Here is a 21170-nt window from a genome sequence, read left to right as displayed (position 1 = left end):
GACATAATGTCAAGTTATCTTGTTTTCGCGGGACTTTGGAAAATACAAAACACACCTTAAGTGTATTTTTTTCTTAATTAAAAAAATCATACATTGCTTTACAGAATTGTGGAGAATGAATGAATTTACGTAGTTACGTCACCCTAGTTAGTTAATTTTTACAGAATTAAACACTTATATTTCATAATCCATAGAACTATGTAGGCATTGTGGACGCCCTCTGCCCCACTACGAGGACATATGACTTTAAGTCAAGTAAATCAAACACTTATATTTTGTACACAAGGCTATTTGATGTTTACTTATTATTAGCGACATCTTAAAAGTTTACTTGTAATATGTTTTTGAAAACAACTGCACAAACTAAAGACCGGTTAGGCTTACGACCAAGTTTATGTTTCGTCACTTTTACGGGCCAATATCGTATTGCATCTGGTGATTTTGACCCAGAATACATCAAGCATGACCCAGTAAATGACCCTGACAATGTGTATTCATAATAAATATTAGCAGATGCGTCTATGAGTAGCTGGTAATTTGAATAACATTCCTAGTATGTGTATACTGATATTGTAAATCTAAAAGATTCTCCAGTTGATCGATTGTTTAACATTGATCTTTTAAAGGTTTTTTCGTTTTAATCATTTTCCGGTGCATTTCTATGTAATACAACCTTCTTACGAATGAATACCAAAAGACGTCTGGTCGTGGAGGGGTAATAACTAAAACATATAAAGCGTCTCGATGTTCTGCTGCAAGTAAATATTCTCATATATACTCAACTGGATGAATGTTAAAAAGAAGCATATCGAGCAAGCATAGCGTAACAAAGCATAGCGCTATGTAATTATTTTTTTTAAGTGTAAAGCGAACGAACAGTTGGATCCTTAATGAATAGAGGTCACCGACACTCATGGACGTCCACAACACTAGGTGTACTTGCTTCGTGAACTTAAGTGGTCGTGGTTTGGAAATACTACTGCAACCGTACGGTTGAAGACTGCCAGCATTCAAAATGCTGATGAATTCCTGTTAAAAGAAACTGCGACAGCAGAGCCTCTTATTGGCTCAAATAAGCTTGTCACATTATACCTAGGACATTTAAAATGAATAGATTTAACAGACAGTTATAGATCTTATCGCAATCGTCAATAACTATGAAAGTAAAGTCCTAGCAACTAGGTCACACCTGCACTGAATACACATATGTCAATGTATCTTAGTTTGAAGCTAATGGACAAGTATACACGCAAATCGCTTGATTGTTTGTCCTTACAAAATTGGTTTAATAAAGGATATTTACCTATATATAATCCTCAATAACTCTGTAACCATAAAAATTACTCATAGGATTTATTAAAAGAAAAAAAGAAAATGAACAAACAAACGATGCCGTATAGTAACAAAAAACTTGACAAACAAATAAATTTTGACAAAATGTTTGACAGTTTCTAATGTGCTTTAGCTTTGTTAATCAGTATTGCCATATGTAAACTGAATTTTGATATTTGTCAAGCCATTGCGGATTTATCATAGTTTCAATTATACATTATTATCAATTTAATTTGGTTTATTAAAGCTACCTGCTCTTTGTTCAGTTTAACCTTTTCTTGTGTAAAGTAAGAGTCTTGTAATGTAAAGGGCATTTAAGGGAAAGTAATTTAAAGGACGTGAATAAAATACCTTTCGACAAAAATATGTTGTAACGGAATTTCACAGTAGTAAATTCAACTGACAAAAGATGTTTGAAAAAAGAGGTAGGTTTATAAAAAGTTTTTAATGTAGTAGAAATATTATGTTACTGGCAGGTTAGGTATCATGTTAAATTATTATAATGAAGTGTAGTTTGTTTAGTGTGGAAATTAGTGTAAATGTTACGTTTTAAAAAAGAAGACAAGATTATTTTAACATTTTACAATAATTAGCCATACTTATCGGTTTTTGAAATGTAACACAGCAGCATTACTTACCATTTACAATTATGTACAAGACTTCGTTGTTAAAATTACTACCGATTATAATCCTATAATGATAAATTGAAACACTCACAGACAATAATGGTTTGCACAACAAAGTACACGTTAAGGTAAGATTTTGGATTATAAATTAAATTATAGTTTAGGACTTCATAGGGCGTACACAAACGTTGATTTTTTAAATATTTTTTTGTGAATTATACCGTCTTCGGATAAATGGAAATTTATTTTAGGGTTACCTTTCTAATGTTGAATGAATTGTTGATATCGGTCCACAGATTTTTGAATTTGCCCATTATAAAGTAATGGTGAGAAAATGTTGAACAACAATATCCTATCGAAGACCCGAAGGGCAGTGAGCGGCAAAGTTCGTTTCGTTTCCTCGATATAAAATTGGTTACTATTAATTTTTATTACTTGTCTTTAATTTTTTTTTTACATAAACATGGCATTTTGTGGATTTCCTACATACGTCAATATCACATAAATAAGAACATTTATGACCATAGCATTTTAATTTTTCTTGTTAATCTTTCGATTAAAAATCTTCCATAACTTCATTTTTTATGAGTTTTTCCTAACGTTTTTATATTTATCTATTTCATCAGTGTTTTTGTGTGTATGTGGGTATTTAGTATGAAAATACTGTCGTAGGTGACGCAGGGAAAGAGGATGGTTGGCGAATCGACTATTAAAGGAGGAATTAAAGCTCAGAGACTCCGTTGGGTAGGAAACCTAAAGATGGAAGAAGATCGGAGCACCAAACAACAAACCTCGGAATCACCCTTGGTCGCTGACCTGTTACCCGGCCCAGATACTGGAGGAAAGACATTGTGGAACTGGACCTCCGTTAGTTAAAAGCGATTGGCAGGAGACAGCTGAGAACAGGCGGCGCTGGAGATCTCTTGGGTCGCTGTTCCAGAGAGAGAGAGAGAAGTAAGTAATTAGGCTACAGCCAATCATGTTTTTGTTCTTTTTTTAATTAATAATTAGTTATTTTAAAAGTATTTCTGCACTGGAAACCGAATGTAAGAATCTGTGTTTACGTAAAATCTACAAAGACATTTATTAATTTGTCTCAAAATAACTTAAGCCGCCTACACACCATCAGTTTTAACTGATCAATAGAACTGTTCAGTTAAGCTGTCTCAGTTTAGCCTAGATACGAAGTTGTATAGTTAAAACTGAAAGTGTGTAGCGAGCTTAAGCTATTTGATTAAGATGGTACGCTATCCAATAATTTTTGTTTCGTAATGTAAAAGCCAATATAATTTGTCGATTTCACAAAATTCGCGGGAATTAATGACATCGAGTTGTGTAAGGCTAATTTAATGTTACTTTTTGTATCTACGTAAGGATACTGATCAGGGTATAGTGAAGGAAGTTTATTTACAACCCATTTCGTTTAAATGTCATTTGACGCCCACAATATATTAAGGTTCCAAGCTTGCTATAGAAACATAGATTCGTGGTAAATTATCTCTTTGTATCGTTCTTACGGTAAAGGAAAACATCGTGATGCCACCTGCACATATCTGAGAAGAAATTCAAAGATATGTGTGAAGTCAACCAACCCGCACTTGGCCAGCATGGTTGACTATGGCCTAGTCACCCCTAACTTAGGGTAGGCTCCGAGCCCCTCGGTGGGTACGTGTAGTGAGCTGATGATGATAAAAATATCTCTTTTGTAGTTTGTTGTAGGTTTGATCCAAGGTGGGAAGCGAATTAAATTCTTTGACTGCATATTAAAAAAACATTTATTTATATTAAATGGAGACTTGAATTGCAACGCCAAAGTCTAAAATAAGGTAAATTTTATTATGTCAACAATAATATTATTGTAGGTATTTTAAATAGAGATAAATATTTAAATAGGTATTTACAACTGTAAGGTACTTCATATTTTCCAAGGTTCTTTATAAATATTAACTTTCCTATGCTCAAACGCAACAACTGCAATTTATTTTACAATCTGGCTCTTTCTATTACTATAAGCTATGTGCAGACAAAGCTTTTTGTACTTGGTGTAGACCAATATGCATTTGTTCATCTTGAGTTTTCCTCGTACTGTAGGTTTGTATAGCTAAAACAAGTAAATAACATACATATATAATTAAAGTAACCTTCTGACAGCTACTTACTATATCACACCACCAAACAGGCTGGGTTTTTACGTTCTGACACCGTTTTACGTTCATACAATACGTATTCGATTGCGAAAACCATAGTTAGTAATTTAGTAATACTGGTAATTAGTATTTCGCAAACAAGTGCTTGATATTTTGTTAGCCTACAGCAACGATTACGGCCAATTTTATAGTTTTATATTTTCGTCGCTAGATGGCAATGTCGTTAATTTATAATTTTCACTATGGCTTGAAATATTCATGTTTTTCATAATCCCTCATAGATAGCTCTTTGACAATAAAAATTGAAAATACAATTATATTATAATATAATGATAAGATTAACAATAAAATTGTAAAAATATATAAAACAGTACCGTACGAATATTATAAAGAAAACACATGAGCGCCTGTCAAATTATCGACAGCAATTATTTTTTAAATAACTTTAACTATCTTCAATTATTTAACTGATGCAAGTTATATTTAAATTATTGTCATGTACATACTCCTCTTATACACATCCCTATATGAAAGGAATAACTGCAAAATTACCTACATGATACAGTAACTCGCAATATTTACTACGTGCCGACATCAAATAATACAACACCTGCTAAATTAAGACAGAAATTTTAATTAAAAAATTATTCATAAAAAATTTCCTGAAGCCTGTATTTGTTGCACTTATTTTGCATTCATTTGGATGTGTAACAATACGCTGAAATATTTGGTAGTGTCGTGGGAAGTGTGTTTATTGTACTTCGTTAGAGTCGAAAAAACGAATTCACTTTGGCTTAGTCAAAAATGACTATCAACCCTTGATGTTTGACACTCGGGGCAGTTCACCGTTCCTATCACCATAGCAATAGATTGCTTTATATCAAATGTATGACATATGAAATAGGATATATTCCTAATAGTTACCCAATTAGCGATGATGTTGCGCCGAAACGCTTGAATGGCCAAACGTCGCGATGGCACGGATTCTGTGTGACGTAACATTACCTACATATTCGTTCATAACTGCAGACCGGTCTTTTATTAGTGTTGGGATGAGAAACTATCGAGTAAATGCTTATCGGCTCCTTTAACAGATTGAAATATTTTCAGATTTTTTAGTACCTCATATACCTTACATAATTTTGTATGAAATTTGATGGTGATCTTTGCATACTAAAGATCAAAATAATTAATTTTACTGTGCAATGGTCTTTTAAAATTATTGTAAAATTCATCTCCTATGAAACTATCCGAAGTGATTATGCATTTTTACTACTACTTACTATTTTTACTATTATTTACTTACTATTTTTTTTTTCAAAACTTATGTCAACAAAATTAATAAAATTATTTTTAGTCCAATTTTATACCAAATAAGTTAAAGTGATGGTCGAAAGATGGTGCGCGCTTTATAAAATTTTTAATTATTACCAAAATATCGATATCGACACATTTCTCCAATGCGAACATCACTTGCGCAGCGTAATGAAGCAAAACCGCTTTCACCGCCCTGCGCTAGCGTGTTTCCTACTTTGCTATAATATTAGTAAAGTGGGTAATTGTTTACACAAATCTAGTTGTACTATTGGAGCAATCATATTATATTTTGTTGTATAAAAACACAATGCGAAATTTGATTATATTCCTAAAATTATACAGAACTTAGTTGTTTTGATATTACTTATCTTCTTAAAAATGTTTTAAATGCGAATGTTTAGATGGATTGATGGATGTTTGTTTGACAGTATCTCAGGAACGGCTCAACGGATTTTGATGAAATTTGACACACATATAGAACATAGTCTGGAAAAACTCAAGCTATTTATTATTTTTTAATTCGCTTAGAAGTCGCGGGCGACAGCCAGTATGACCATAATCGTATCATTATTGGTCGTACTAATATGTAACTAAAATACCAGAAGTATCTCGGAAACAGTTTTTATTATTAATATAAAATTAAATGATTTAATTAATTTATGATTAACATCAATAAAACAAAACTTGATTTTATCGATAAAATAAAACTTTATAGATATATCGACATATCGATAAAGGTTATCGATGTAAATCAAATGTCTATTATAAAGTCATAAATCATATTCATTCACTTTATCAAACCAACATTTATCAATGTAATAAAATTTAAAAAAAACATTTGTGTTGAAGTTGCCAAAGTTAACATCTGAATTAACTTTTAATATAAAGTAATTAACTATTAGTTACGTCTTCTTCATTCATAAAAAACTCTATCATCTAAAAGTAACTCGCTATATTTTTAATCAATATTGAAATTGTCCAAAGAACACTTTAACGTGAACTTTCTTTATAGTAGAAGTTTTAAGTAAGTAAGCTAATGACAATGGTACAAAGTATTTCTTAAACAAATATTAAATCTTGCGTAACTTCGCGTCTTCCACAGGATATGGTTTGTCTCGGTTACGCGAACTCCACTAGTATTTCTCATACTAAAATTAACAGAGTTAAACTATTTAAATGACCTATAATGTGCCAACTCCTCTTTGAAATTGTGATATATGTTTGAACCTTGAAAACGGAATAACGTTTACTAGACTGATTTTCTTTATAACAATGGGACAAAGTACTTCTTAAATTAATATTTCTGTCTGCTGGCTGAAAATTAACAAAAATAATATAACTTTGAAAGCTCTGGGTATGGTCAATAGCTTCAAGGAAAAAAGCTCTCAAAATGATTCCGGATTATTTAAAAAAATACTATCTAATGAAGAAAACTATAAATATTTTTAGATCGACGTATTGTTAGTTATTTTATATATAAATGAATACAGAATCAACGTAAAATGTTCATTATATGCATAATTTTTCGCACATTAACCAATAATAGTAAGACGGACTAATCTGACGTCGTTAAATCTTTGTTATGACTATTCTTTTTAATTATTAGATTATCAGAGTATTAGATATATTCAAAACATTCGTTTGATCTAAATATATCAATTGAAAAGCTTGGACTATCATATATCACGTGTCATGTCTATTGGAAACCACAAAACCAATAACAATCAGGTGAAATGGTATACTCTGTTATATGATTCTGATATTTATGGATTGACTAGAGTACTTATTTCATAAATATTTAATACTATAATGAGGCTGTAAATAATATTTACAACAATAATTGTGTTAGTAAGAAGTGTTAAGATTGTAGAGGCTTTTAATTACATCTGAAATAATTATCTTTTTTGTCTTTATTCCTTGTTTAAATTATTCCAGTATAGTTAACAATTACTTCTTTGGGTCAAAAATTGTATACCTACATAGGGACTTACACAGTGCATTCCAGTATACAATAGATTCAATCACTGGACTGGAATAATGTAAACGCAATAGTTATTCCTCCCCCGTGTTGATCTATTATTGTCCACGCGGTTCCTAATTAAAGAATATTTCACATGTTTTATGGCTACTCTACAAATACGTCTTATATTTCAACAAAACAGAGCGAGGTTTAATTTGTATTTTAACCCGGAGTATTACAAGGAGGGAGTTGGTCTATTGATTTTTAAATCGTCCCTACCGAGGGGCTCTAGCCTACCCTAAATTAGAAGTTATAAATTAATTATTGATTAATTACCAGTACTTTCGTTAATAGCCCCGTTTAATGTTTCCTTTATCATTTAATTTATATAATGATAAATTAAATAATTCTAGTACAAGTAATAAATTTAAAAAAAAGTTATTCCTGTTATTTTGCGCTTGACCTAGTCAACGCTCTTGGCAAATTCGGCGCGTTACAAGCCAATGATTTTCTGTAACGGAATGTAAACTGTCTATTAACATAATGACGACTTTATTTTATAACGAAACGCGTTTTTATACTGTCCATGATATAAATTAAATATTGTATTTCATAACAACGAGCGCTATGGAATAATAGTACAGTCGCACCTAGAAAAGCGGGAGTCCAACGGATCGTGATATTTTTCATGCTTATAGACTATTATACAATTCTTCCTTATCCAGGTTGTACTGTATTTGATAATTGGATTCCCGATATACGTTTTTTCTTCCAGTCATTAAGATTTTTTTTTAAATTTGATTAATTTGCTCGGACAACGCCCAATCCGGTAATAATAACGAAGTAACGGCCCGAGCCGAGGTTCCTGAGGGAGCCTAGTTACTCTTAAACGAGGTGTAGGCTAAGTGCCATCTGCGCTCGGCCACCTCAAGCCCGGTGAAGCTGTAAATGCCTCCTCAGGCAATCAGTGGCAATTCAGTCACAAAAAAAATCGGACAACGCCGGGCGCTAGCTATTTTTTATAAAATATACACCGTTTTTTTGTAATTATTAAATATTTTGTGTTATCACGCCGTCGCATATTATATAATACTTATTTAGATTATGTCTAAGCGGTGACCGACATTACAACTTTCCTATTTCTGTTTGCATTATTTCGTTAAGTTATGACATAAGTTGCGTCACATCCGCCCTACACGGTATCCGTAAGCGCTACTTATAATTCTCATTGAAACATTCATGAAGCTGACAGTGAATTGAATGAGATTGAATATGAATGGATCCAAAGGTAGACTAAATATAGTATGATTGATTAGTATGATATGTGTAAGAAGGGAGTGGATTCGGATATGATGTCTGTCTGCTTACGGCTATCAATAACAATGGAAGAGTACCTACAATTTGGAGGAAAAAGAACAGAGATGATTATGCTGACGACAGTGAACTGTTACAGAAAATCTTATAAATGAAAGTAATATACCTGCATTTTTTGAGGGATTTTGCAAGGAAACCAGTGGTAAATATAATATGATAATATTCTGTCTTTCAGAAATTCTTAAAGTGTATATAATATTCACACATAACGTAATAGAATAGTGGCGTGTTTCATATAATACCAGCATATCATACGTCACAAATGGAATACATTAAAACTATAATTGCTACAATTCTGATTATTTGCTAACAAAATCGTTTGTTACATTTGCACGAAAGTCCGACAGAAACGTCATAACCATACACACATATTTATAAAGAAGAAATTTAAAGGAACAACCCATTAAACTTTAAACTTTTCATTCTTACAAATGTATACAAATAAATATACATATATCTGAGAACATTACCCTCTTAAAAGTCATTAATAATGAAATAAAGAATCGGAGTACAAGTTTTAAATAAACAATCGTGTAAAAGAAACCAGGACAGGAAATACAGTGCCCGGATCTTGATTGATATTGACCGATAATCAACTTTATATTATTTTTTTATATTATAAGACAGTAATCTGTGATTTTAACTTGTTTTCAATTTTTACAAAAGTTCACAAATCAATAGCCCTTTTAAATGTATTCATACATTGTAACGGATGGGTACACATTTTTTTCATTGTGCATTACTTACGTTAACGAACATACGTCGTGATATTACGCATTTACACTCATAGAGTTTTCCTTATGTTAGTAACGCTTTAATTGATACATGAGTATCAATTCAACAAATATACTTAGTACAGTTTATTAGAAAATATAAAAACAATAGTATATATGTAATTTTATTTTGTTTTGATTCTGTTTTTGCAAAGCGAGTGTGCAAATAATATAGTACTTTTAGTAAATAAGAAATAATATCCACTTACATATTTATATTTGTTATCTATTTTACTTGAGAAAGTGTTAATTTGATAGATGAATATTATTTACAAACATATCCAAACAAATCGTTTTTAATTATCAGCAAACGCAATTTTTTTCAATTAACCAAACCCCGTAAATAATTCAAACATTAATTAAATACTATAAAATTATAAAAGTTAAAGTTTAATTATTCTCGTATTTCATTAGAAATTGCAGAAGATAAATGAAATTCTTTATTTAAACATTTAACTTAATTTTAGATTTATTGAACGTTTTAAATGTATAGCACCACTACAGCAAATATATGTAATAAAATATTAAAACAGTGCAAACAAAAATTTTGTACGTTTATAAACGGTTGACGGCGTGCAATATAGAGCCGTATGTTCTGTTGATATTACAGGGGCTATTACGTGACCAGTAGACAGCAGTGAAAGCCAGGCCGCGACGCGAGCCGGTTAACTCGCAAACGTAGTGCGGCGAGGATTAAAAAAAATGATATAATTTTTTTTTCATATCGTTCGTAGTCGAGTGTTTCCCAATATTGATGGTGAGTGTTATTTCTAGTGTTTTAATTTTTTTATTGGAGAAATTGGTTTTGACATATGATTTTAAGTAGAAAAAAAAACAACTAGTTATGTAAAATGACAGTTTATTTAATATTGTTCTAATTTTAAATTAATTTAAAATAATTAAAAAGTTAGTACTTTACGTAATATCTATTTTGATGCTGAAGATTTTCTTTATAAATTAACCTTAAGAAATACACATTTAATTTCCAGGATTTCCTGAATCGATGATTAAAATAATTATACGCCGCAAAGGCAAATATTCTTAGAATAAAAAGTGCTTACAAAATCAATAAGAACTTAAAAGCTTTGTCACTACAATTAAAGCTCGACTGAAACTAAATTATTAATACCAGCTAAAATCAGGCCGAATTTAAATTATAAATGAGAAATAAGTAACGTAGTGTTAAACTTAACAAATTCTGTTATTTATCGATAATCGATAAGATAAAAAATCGTCCCTTTTATTGTAAATTTAGTTGGAGCATCTAAGCTAGGTTCAGCATGAACATTGTTGTTCATCGGATTTAAATTACAAAAAACTCGTCTCGTTGTCATCGTGACACAGATCTCCATCATGATAAACAATGATGCAATTGTTTTGCGTATGTCAAAATTGTAATAAATTGGTTCACGTATTTAATGAAATTGATATATCAACATATTGCAACTGTGTTTCGTGCTGTAAAAAACAACGGATTAATTATTACTACCTCAACTAAAGAGTTTAACATCTGTTTGAAAAGTTTCACGTAATATTTCTTAAAAATAACAATTGAAATATTGTTGTACATTTTCAAAACAATCGCTAATCTTAATAAAAAAAAGTGTCTCCGCGTCGATACCATGCAATACCCCTGCCATCTTTACAAATCGTTTGTTAACGAAGATCAAGATTACGTATTGGACACTTCGTTCTTACTTACTCAAACCTAACCTTTGTTATGGTAGTAAAATCTGCAACATCATCGCAGTTGTCATATTGATATAACGTAATCATTACTATCAATAGAATAAACGACAAAAGCACAACACAAAGTGCAAACATTACAACATTTCAGTGGCGAAATTTCTCAAAACTTTACTTTTACAATCTCCCAGTTTAACATATTGCCCGATCGGCTGATTTACCTTGACTCAGAAACTGTGTAATACGCATAAATAATCAATTATCATGTAATTTGTCCCGTAACGCGTTGATGTCTAATTTATGGTGAATCTTGTATGGTGATTAAGTGTTATGTAAACTATCAGTAGTTATAATAGTCAGCTTGATGATGAGAAATGCCGTAGATATTTGAATGAGCTTCACTTAAAATGTAAAAAAAAATATTAATTTTGTTTCAGAAATAATATTGCGGAAGCAGTGGCGAACATTGGAATTTATAGAAATTATTAAAATAAAAAAAAATAGTAAAATGGATATTTACCAGTAAGTATCAATATCTTAACAACACTCATTGATAAAAATAAGACAATTTAGGATACATTTCTATTATTATCTTAATTTAACCTTAATACATTGTCCTAAATTATCGTGTCATCGCGCAACATAATACTAAACTCCTACTATTTACTGTACAGAAAAAACATGGATTGCTTAAACGGGAATGATCCGTTTACTCCAAATTTAAATAAAGAATGCAACTTCGGTACTTATAACCAAAGCAATGAGGCGATATCAGATTACTACGACGGCGCAGTAATACTTGTTACGGGAGGTACTGGTTTCGTAGGGAAAGCGTTACTGGAAAAACTATTAAGAAGTTGTGCTGGTATAGAAACTATCTATGTTCTAATGAGACCAAAGCGAGGATTGTCGGTCGAACAAAGGTATAAGGAACTGCTTAAAAATCAGGTATGATGTTTTATTGTTACTGCTTGAAGGTTTGTATGCTTTTTTATTTATTTAAAAATGTCTTTTGTGTCTATTTTCCTTATGGCATGTATTTTCGGCTTTTGTCCAGATACGATATAAAACAAATATTTTAAGTACAAGTGAAGCACTATATAAATAAAAGCTATGAATTATTACACAAAATTGCACCACGACAATATTTGATTGACAGGATTTAACCCGCGAGTACTAAAAAGTACTCTATACCATAAAACGTTAGATTATAGCTTCAATTAGTCTTTTTCTCTTAATACTTTAATAACTGCATCGTAGTTATTTTTGGTTACTGCAATATTATTCTCACCAATAACTAAAACAAATAGGTTTTCGACCGTATCCGTGCGCGTTGGCCGGAGCGTCTCGGGAAGCTGTTTCCAATAACAGGCGATGTGTCGGCACCAAACCTGGGTGTCAGTGCTGAACAACGAGAGCTGCTGAGCACGGTGACGACCGTATTCCATTCAGCGGCTACTGTCAAGTTTACTGAACCGTTGCAAGCGGCTACAGCGCTGAACGTGCAGGGCACCGCGTATCTGTTAAAACTGGCTTCGGATATGCCTCTGTTAAAGGTAGCCATCCATCTATTCATGAGAATATTTCTTAAGTATGATAGTCCTGATATGCTATATTAAATATATGATATATATTAAAAAAGCGACGTCAAATTTAAATTCCATTAAATTCCACTTAACCTAGCTTTTCACTACGGAAACATCTAAATAAAAAGCTATCTTTGTTTTTTTTTTATAAAATTGGGTTGTCTATATATGTAGTGGCAGTGGTAGTATTTGGTAAGAGTATTTAAACTGCCTCTTATTCTCAAAACTAAATAGATCATTGATCCAAAGTGGGCCTTGACCTCCGACAAAGTCCCTTCCCTTTGCGGTCCCGCGCCACCGCAATCAAGTGCAATATTTGGAGCTCCTACAGATCATTCTATATTCAAGTGTATTAAAACTTTTAGGCTCTAGTCCACGTATCTACAGCGTATAGCAACGCGCCGCGTAGTCACATCGAAGAACGCGTGTACCCGCCGCCCTATGACCCCGACAGTATAGTAAGATGCACTAAAATGCTGCCGCCAGATACAGTCGATACTATTGCGGAAACTTTACAGGTAAGATATATTATTTAAAAAAACATTTTGGAATCTAGTATTTGTTATCTTCGTAAGTTCACAACTGGACTTCGCTTTCTGCAGCTAAAGAATTTAAAATATTGTGCAGTTATTGATATCAAGTGCCGTGACATACTATTCTCTCTATTTTTTCAAAGAGAGTGTAAAGGATGACAATATGTGTCGATACAAGTGTGTCTGCGTTCAAAGCCTACATCATAAACATATAAATGAATGAAGTCTTGAATGGAATTTTAATTTGTTAAAATGTAACATAAAATATAGATTTGATTCGGAAAGTATAAAATTTATTTGTTTCTATGTCGATTTAATTTAAGAAGAAACCCATAATTCATTTTTTTGTTTCAGGGAGAACATCCCAATCCCTACACTCTTACCAAAGCGTTGGCTGAATCGATTGTATTCAGTCATACAAATCTACCAGTTTGCATAATCAGACCGTCTATAGGTAAGTTTATGATCTATTTATGACTTACTAGCTGTCGACCGCGTTTCCATCGGCGTTAATGAAAAAAAAATCAATTAGTAGCCTATGTGTGCTTCCAGACTATGTTCTGAATGTGTGTCAAATTTCATCAAGATCCGTTCAGCCGTTTTCGAGATACCTTCAAACAAAAATCTTTTTATTTTATTACTATGTTAGCAGATTTCCCTTAATTTACTAATATTTCTTGTACCATTCCAATTAAGCTGTAGGCTTGTGCTAGGAAATGGTTTACGACAACAGTCGAATGGCGAGATTCGAACCCTCGACCATCCCTTAATCATCAGGCTATTGGCGTTTCAAAATCTATATATCCATCTAAACAATCTCATTTATAATATTAGTAAGATATTAAGATTTTAATCTTGTACTATATGTTTTATGCCCCGTTGGCACAACCAATAAATACTAAAAACAAAGTGATGTGTTTCTTCATTAAATGACTTAGTGGCATTAACTATTTTACAACACTATTTCAAATCCATACTTACCTTATACCGCGGTTGCACAACGTAATTTAAAGTCGTAATATAAACTTAGAATATGGATGTTGCAAAAATTATTTTATACATTGCAAACAAATGACAACAAGGATTATCTGTTGCGTTATATTTTGCTTGATTTATAATACGTGTTATTTATCTAAGAAATACTAAGTTACACAATAAATAAAATAAAAATATTTCATTTCCACAAAATATTGTGATGAATCTAAGTTAAGTTACATCTTATACTCGCCCCTTATCCAAATAAGTAAAATCCCTAAACACATTTCTGTCTTTATTACTACTACTTTATAAATAAGGCATCTCAAGACACATATTCGATAGATATTTCAGTAGTACAAGTTTTTGCCCGCGACTCGTGGAATTAAAAGAACTTAACCGATGTATTCTTCTAGACTATGCCTAAAGCTGTGCAAAATTTCATCGAGATTCGTAGTACCATTTTGGAGATATCCTTTTAATAAATATCCATCCATCTATTTCAACTTTCGCATTTATAAAATTAGTAAGATTTATTGTCATATAGCTGTCGCCCGCAACACCGTCCGCGCGGAATCAAAAAAACTTAATAAGTAGCCTATGTGTTCTTCCAGACTATGTTCTACATCTATGCCAAATTTCATCGAGATCCGTTGTACCGTTTTGGAGATACCTTCTAACAATCATCTATCCTTCTAAACATTCGCTTTTATAATATTAGTAAGATGACTCATTTATTTTAACACCGCATTTCTCTATCACAGTCAACGAAATATAACATTAAAAATTACAGTTATCATTTCATACTTAAAAGCCTTCAATATATTGGAGGAGACCTTCGTGAAATCGATAGCAGTCAGTTGCTTTCAAGACAGATATTGTAACGATACTTTTTCTCATGGCATTAATAAAATATTCATCAGGTCAACATCGATCGACTACCACATGACCAGTCACACGCAATCATATCGTCAAAGTCGTCTATTTATGAGACATAGAGTTATAAATGTACATATTTTAGATATGACATAGTTAAGTTGATTGTTATCGAAATAGATTTGGATTGTGCATTAAGTTCATTTAAGTAATTCTACTCACTGTTTGTATATAATGTTTCAGTTACTGCAGCTTATCAAGAACCTTTTCCCGGTTGGATAGATAATGTCTACGGAGTAACAGGTATGTTCTTCTCCTTATTCGTATTCTTCATTACGTACCTCATAGGAAAAAAACGGAACCCTTATAGGATCACTTTGTTGTCCGTCCGTCTGTCATGCCCTTTTTTGTATTGACAATACTGAAAAATTAGAAATCGATCACGTGAGGAGAAGGTTATCATTTCGTCTGTATGTTTTATTGTAATAATAGTTAGTTGTTAAGATTAGACTTTCCTTGATAATTTTTAAATAAAATTGTTAATATAGTTAGTACAGGTATATTTATTTGACCGATAGTATGGGATCAACGTACAGAAATAGCCATCCTGTTTGGAAAGTAGACTGCATGATCTTATGACTTCCCGACTTCAAACCTTGTCTGTCTCATAGAAAGTAGAAATACTACAAAACATATTAAGTTTTAAAGGATTTAAATTGTCCTATATACAATGCTTCTTATTGATTAACATTTTAAATTATTATAATAAAAAATATTTGAATGGATACAAACTGAATTGTATAAAAATGTTTTAATTTAAGTTATTCATAAGATAGACGTAATTATTGAATTATTTAGTAAAATACAACGCTACTAATGTAGTTCTTCGGTATGTTATAGGGCATAGGTAACGCATCGTAATCTTTTGCGTGATTTTTCTCGGGTGTTATTCACTATTAATTAGATGACAATTTGCTTCTTTATCTAGCAACATAACTTCCAAAACATCTATGTTATTTTATATATTTTTAGTTAGAATCCTTTGGCGCGAATGACGTGCTTTCGTTACAAAATACAGTGTCAGAATGAATAGTGAGGGGACATAAAGGTCGATATTTTAGTAAGGCTAGTGTTGTGTCAATACACACACACACATTTTCGGATTTTCTTCCTAACAGTTATGAGTTGCTCTTTATATTTAAGGTATAATCATGGAGATATCTCGTGGTACTTACCGTTCCGGGTACTGTAGAGAGCGGTACGTGGTCGACTTAGTGCCAGTTGATCTAGTTGTCAATAGCTGTATTCTTGCTGCTTGGCGACAAGGATGTAAACAGTAAGTGACTCGTTTACTTCTTATACTCCCCGTTAATTTCTGTAAGAAAACCTTTTAAACTTTCTTAATTAAGTAAACTGAGGTATGTAGAAATTCAAATATGGCTTTATCTGAATTTTTAATTATTTTGTGAAGATTGTGAAATAAACTGAATAGTTATTATTATATAGTTATATTTAGTTTAAATGTATTTTCGAATATACGAGTATTAGCGTGAATTGTAAATTGTGTAGCTTTAATGTTTTGATTGGATGCAGGTACCCATAGCATCGCTTTGTTATTTCTGAGTAATTATGCGTTTTATTGAAATGTTATTTTAAAATAATTTAGTCTGTAATGTAAAGTTTCAGATTTTGAATCATATTGTCATCGTTAGATATTTGACAAATTTGTCAAAACAGAGATAACAATATGTTTTATACAGCGATTTAGGTGTTAGAAACCAACGATTTATTAGGCAAATAAAATTATTTCAGGCCGGGTCGTTGTCCAGTTTATAATGTCACATCTGGCTCCATCAACCCTCTACAATGGGGTCAATTTACACGGCTCTGTATTAAATGGGCGAGGGAAAATCCCACCAAGTAAGAAACATTTTTAGTAGTATTGATATTTTAGTTATTTTAATTAATAATAACTTGATAAAAACTTTTTTTTTAATTACTTTTTTTTAATTGCACGAATGCAATATAAAAGTTAGGTGACAATAATTTTATTACAGATTTTAATATTGATAATTAATAAATGTTCTCGTTTTTTCAGATACGTGATGTGGTATCCGAATTTCTCCTTTACTGAGTCCCGTTTTATGAATACATTTTGGGAGATATCTTGCCATTTCTTACCCGCCTTCCTTTATGATGTGTTACTGCGTGCACAGGGCAGGAAAGCAATGTAAGTTATTGAAAAAAAATCATATCATACGTGGAACAAAATTTCATTTACCAGCCCTGGAAGGTTAGACAAAGTGCATTCGCTCCGAAGCGATTCCATAACGAACTTCAAAAATATATAGAACTGAAAATAACTTTCGATTAGTCACGTGATTGTCGCGCCTCAGTTCCATACATTTTTGAAGTTTGCTACGAAATTGTTTCGGAGCGAATGCACCTGTTTAACTCCTCTGTTGTCTTTTAAATCTAAAAAATATAGTCATGGTGAGAAAGTCTTTAAGTTTGAAAGGATTTTGTTCAGTGCTTTAAGAGTTTAATTAATTTACTTTTTTAACCACAGAATGATGAAGTTAGCTCGTCGATTCAAAATGGCGGCGGCTACAGGAGAATATTTCGCGAACCATGAATGGCAATTCGGTATATCGGAACTCACAGCTCTTCACTCTGAAGCGAACTGTGCGAGCGATTCTAGCGCCTTCCCCCACTGGCCTGCTCAGTTCAACTGGGATGCTTACATCGGTGCTTACATGTTGGGCATACGACGATTCATACTGAAAGACAGCGTTGAATCACTACCTAATGCTAGGTCAAAGTTAAAAAGGTATTGAATATTTTCATATTGCATTTAAAGACAAATATTTTGTGTGTTAACAGAACATTACGAAACCAAACCTTAACCTATGACTTATTACCACCAAGTACCACAGTTTAGTTCCTATTTTTGTTCAGATGTTTCGGCAGTGGAAAACAAAATAAAAATGTTATTATTGACCTACATTAAAGCAATCTCGTAATATTCAAACCACTGGCACAGGCTTTTTATTAGTTTGTGTAATTACAACTCAGTGTGCTTTTTCATATAGTCGAATTCATGGGATATGAGAACTTATTACACATGTCACTGACAATGCTATTTGTTGTCTATGGATTTATTTTGAAACGTTTTAGTCTATAAAAATATACAAACATGTCAGTTTTTATTAAATCTGTGATATTACAGCCTAATAAAGGTACAATTTGCCATTAATTCGTATATGCATACCTTCAAACTTATGTTTTCTTCCTTTGTGTTTAATGTAATTTTTATTTTCAAACAGATTATATTGGGTGCATCGAATGTTCCAGGCTGCTACGGGATATTATGTATTTAGATTCTTAGCTGGTCGTTTACGATAGAATGTTGTAGGAATAAGTAGTACCAACATTTATATATCGTAAAGTTCGATGAGACATTGCAGTAGGATTTTTATTGATAGTTTTAAGTAATACCAATCTAAGTCTTAACAATGTTGGTAATAATTTAGATATCAAACAAATCAAATTACACTGTATTCATATTTTGTATAGTTTGTGTAATAAAATGAGTTATATAAATTAATGTTTTGCTAATTATGAATTAATTAATCTAAATTTAAATAAGACGAATTAGTACTCATTCTCGTAATTAAAAGAATTCTGTAATAGCGAATATCCAAAGATAAACCACAACTATATTGTAGAAATATAAAATTATATAAATTGTTAAACGAAATTATTGGAACAAAAAATATGATGTCTTTAAATTAGTTTGTAATAGACACATTTTTACATTATTATTCATTTTATATTAGTGAAAATAAAACTGTCTATTTTATTATTAATTCTATGTTATGAATGTAAACTTGAGTATACACAAAAATAAATTCTTTATACGAACAAAATTTTAGAACTACCTTCATTTGCAAAAAAAATAAAATCGGGTGCGAGTTGTGTATGGATTTTTCTGCTAAGTTATTTTTATCTCTATTCTATTGGTTACCTCAATTTAAATCTAACGATATTCGTTAGATATTCAACCCTATTTATAAATATCAAATACGTATAATTTAATTACTTTTCTATACTTTTATAAGATATAATAATCCAGAATCATTTTAGCAATATTATGTTAACAAAAAGTTAATATATAAATCTTAATCTATTTTATTTTTTGGATTAATGTTTTAAAATTTACAGCACGTGTGTTTGTGTGTATTTCAATTAAATAATAAAAATTATAATGTAAGTCTTGAATAAACTGTATATATGAAAAACTTTTATCTTTTATACTTTTTCCCAAATAAGTTTTTTATTCTTTTTGACTTCTCCTTTTTATAGCAAAACGAATAAGCGACCAGTAGCTGAAATAGCGTAGCGCGTACAGACAGAGGAAAATATACAGAAAAGGTGTGTCTTCTGGCTTTGCAATCCCTCCTCCTGCATGTCCAGTTTCCCTTCCCATTTATTCTTTATAAGAAAATGGCTAAGATGGCCTTTTAGTGCTTTAGTTTCTTGTTTTAGAAAACTCAATGTTATTATGTAAACAAAGATGGGGTTTATATTTCGCGCATTTTTTAAATCGCAAATTATAAAAGATACAAAGATTTTTATTCCTTAAAAAAAGTTTTTACAAAAACCTTTCATATACAAAAAGATCTTAGTTTACAGAATTTTATTTTTCTAAATGTCTAAAATTAAGATTATTTTTATACAATTAAACCCATAAGGAAAGCAGACAAGGTAAATAGTTAAGCAAAAACTTTACTATACTTTATATAATACTATGATTATGTTTTTATTCATTGTCATTTACAATTTTAACATTAGACATTTCACTTTTTCCCGAATTATATATCGAATTATATATCATTTATTATATATAAATGGACATCTATCAGTCTTAATTTATATATTTCAAAGCAATACAATTTGTATGAAATACAAGACTGAATTATAAGAGAACGAGTGATAAAAATATTGTTTTTCTTAACAATTATAATACATTTACTTTCCTAACTTACTTATAAATTGACAATATAAAACATAACTTAAAGCTGTTAAGTACTGGTGCCAACAGTAGGGGTTACCCTGGTGCCAACAGCAGCAGTTACTCTAGTGCCAACAGTATAAGTTATATGCTGGTACCAAGTACTGCAGGGGTGTCCTTGTAACCAACCGTCGCGGTGTATAAAGAAGAACACCAACCGCTCAACCAATAGAGAATTAATCCCCAAAACAGACATCGGACAACCAGATCGACGAACCACATACTGAAATAAATACATTATAATTATTTTAGTCTTTTTTACAAGAATAATGTGAACATTGTATCCCCCTGTAGTTTTATTAGGGTACAATCGTACTTTTGTCTCCTAACAAAACTACAAGGGGATAGTAATTATAGATTTGATTTCTCGCTTTTTACATTGTCTAAGGATTACAATAAATGAAGTTCAGTCCGGCAAAATAATTACATAAAATGTTAAGCAATTTGCCAAATAGTCTTTTCCCGGTGCTAAGAAGTAAATGGCTATCAAACTAAATATGAAAGCTTCTTGACTTTACAAAGTTGAATTATAAATGAACTTTTATTTAAAAAAGACTTCACTTAAACTGTGAAGTAATAGACTTACATCTTCATGTGCCTTCTTGCGGCTGGAAGGGTATCGTCGTACTCCTTCAGGATATATTTTCGAGCAGCTCTGATGCAGTCTTCAAAATATTTCAATATGTCGAGTCCTGAAAATAATTGTTTTTGATCATTCATACGTACAGTAAGCTGCAATAATAAAGTGTCAGACAAGATATCCAGGTATAAGAAGTCCTAAAGTGATAAATCATATAAGTACAACCAAAGTCATCAAATTAACTGAATCAACCACTCTGCGCAATAAATCATATACATCATACGATGCATTTGCGCAGAGTGGTTGATCAAATATATATATGAGTCTATTT

At 31.4% G+C, this 21170-nt stretch overlaps 2 protein-coding genes across 6 annotated transcripts in view; one reads left to right on the top strand and one right to left on the bottom strand.

Annotated features, from left to right (window-relative positions):
- The first annotated feature begins 1850 nt into the window (after positions 1 to 1850).
- Positions 1851 to 19789, top strand: LOC106124266 (fatty acyl-CoA reductase 1). Of its 2 annotated transcripts, XM_013320744.1 has the most exons (13): positions 1851 to 2086; positions 2631 to 2912; positions 11653 to 11737; positions 11890 to 12163; positions 12526 to 12771; positions 13167 to 13319; positions 13689 to 13788; positions 15429 to 15488; positions 16389 to 16521; positions 16998 to 17105; positions 17284 to 17415; positions 17755 to 18015; positions 18512 to 19789. In XM_013320744.1, exons 3-13 carry the CDS (start codon positions 11724 to 11726, stop codon positions 18588 to 18590), a joined length of 1560 nt encoding a protein of 519 aa, XP_013176198.1. In that variant the 5' UTR covers positions 1851 to 2086; positions 2631 to 2912; positions 11653 to 11723; the 3' UTR covers positions 18591 to 19789. The 2 variants fall into 2 exon arrangements, with proteins under 2 accessions (XP_013176198.1, XP_013176199.1); XM_013320745.1 differs by lacking the exons at positions 1851 to 2086; positions 2631 to 2912 and adding an exon at positions 10198 to 10286.
- LOC106124265 (fatty acyl-CoA reductase 1) overlaps positions 19790 to 21170 on the bottom strand; it is a 14188-nt gene continuing 12807 nt past the window's right edge. For 3 of the 4 annotated variants that reach the window (XM_013320741.1, XM_013320740.1, XM_013320743.1), the window contains 2 exons: positions 20846 to 20951; positions 19850 to 20482 (listed from right to left, as the gene is read on the bottom strand). In XM_013320741.1, the coding sequence (XP_013176195.1) occupies positions 20344 to 20482; positions 20846 to 20951 (245 nt within the window). In that variant the 3' untranslated portion in view covers positions 19850 to 20343. 4 annotated transcript variants of the gene reach the window in all.

The sequence above is a fragment of the Papilio xuthus genome, unplaced genomic scaffold, assembly GCF_000836235.2.
Source record: "Papilio xuthus unplaced genomic scaffold, Pxut_1.1 DF825946.1, whole genome shotgun sequence".
Taxonomy (NCBI): Eukaryota; Metazoa; Arthropoda; class Insecta; order Lepidoptera; family Papilionidae; genus Papilio; species Papilio xuthus.
This window is presented reverse-complemented; position numbering and strand designations above follow the sequence as displayed.

Bases quoted from the DNA above. Each gene is read 5' to 3' on its own strand.
- LOC106124266 (XM_013320744.1), top strand. The intron at 12,772-13,166 runs GTAGCCATCCAT...TAAAACTTTTAG, and splicing joins CGGATATGCCTCTGTTAAAG to GCTCTAGTCCACGTATCTAC. The intron at 15,489-16,388 runs GTATGTTCTTCT...TTTATATTTAAG, and splicing joins TAATGTCTACGGAGTAACAG to GTATAATCATGGAGATATCT.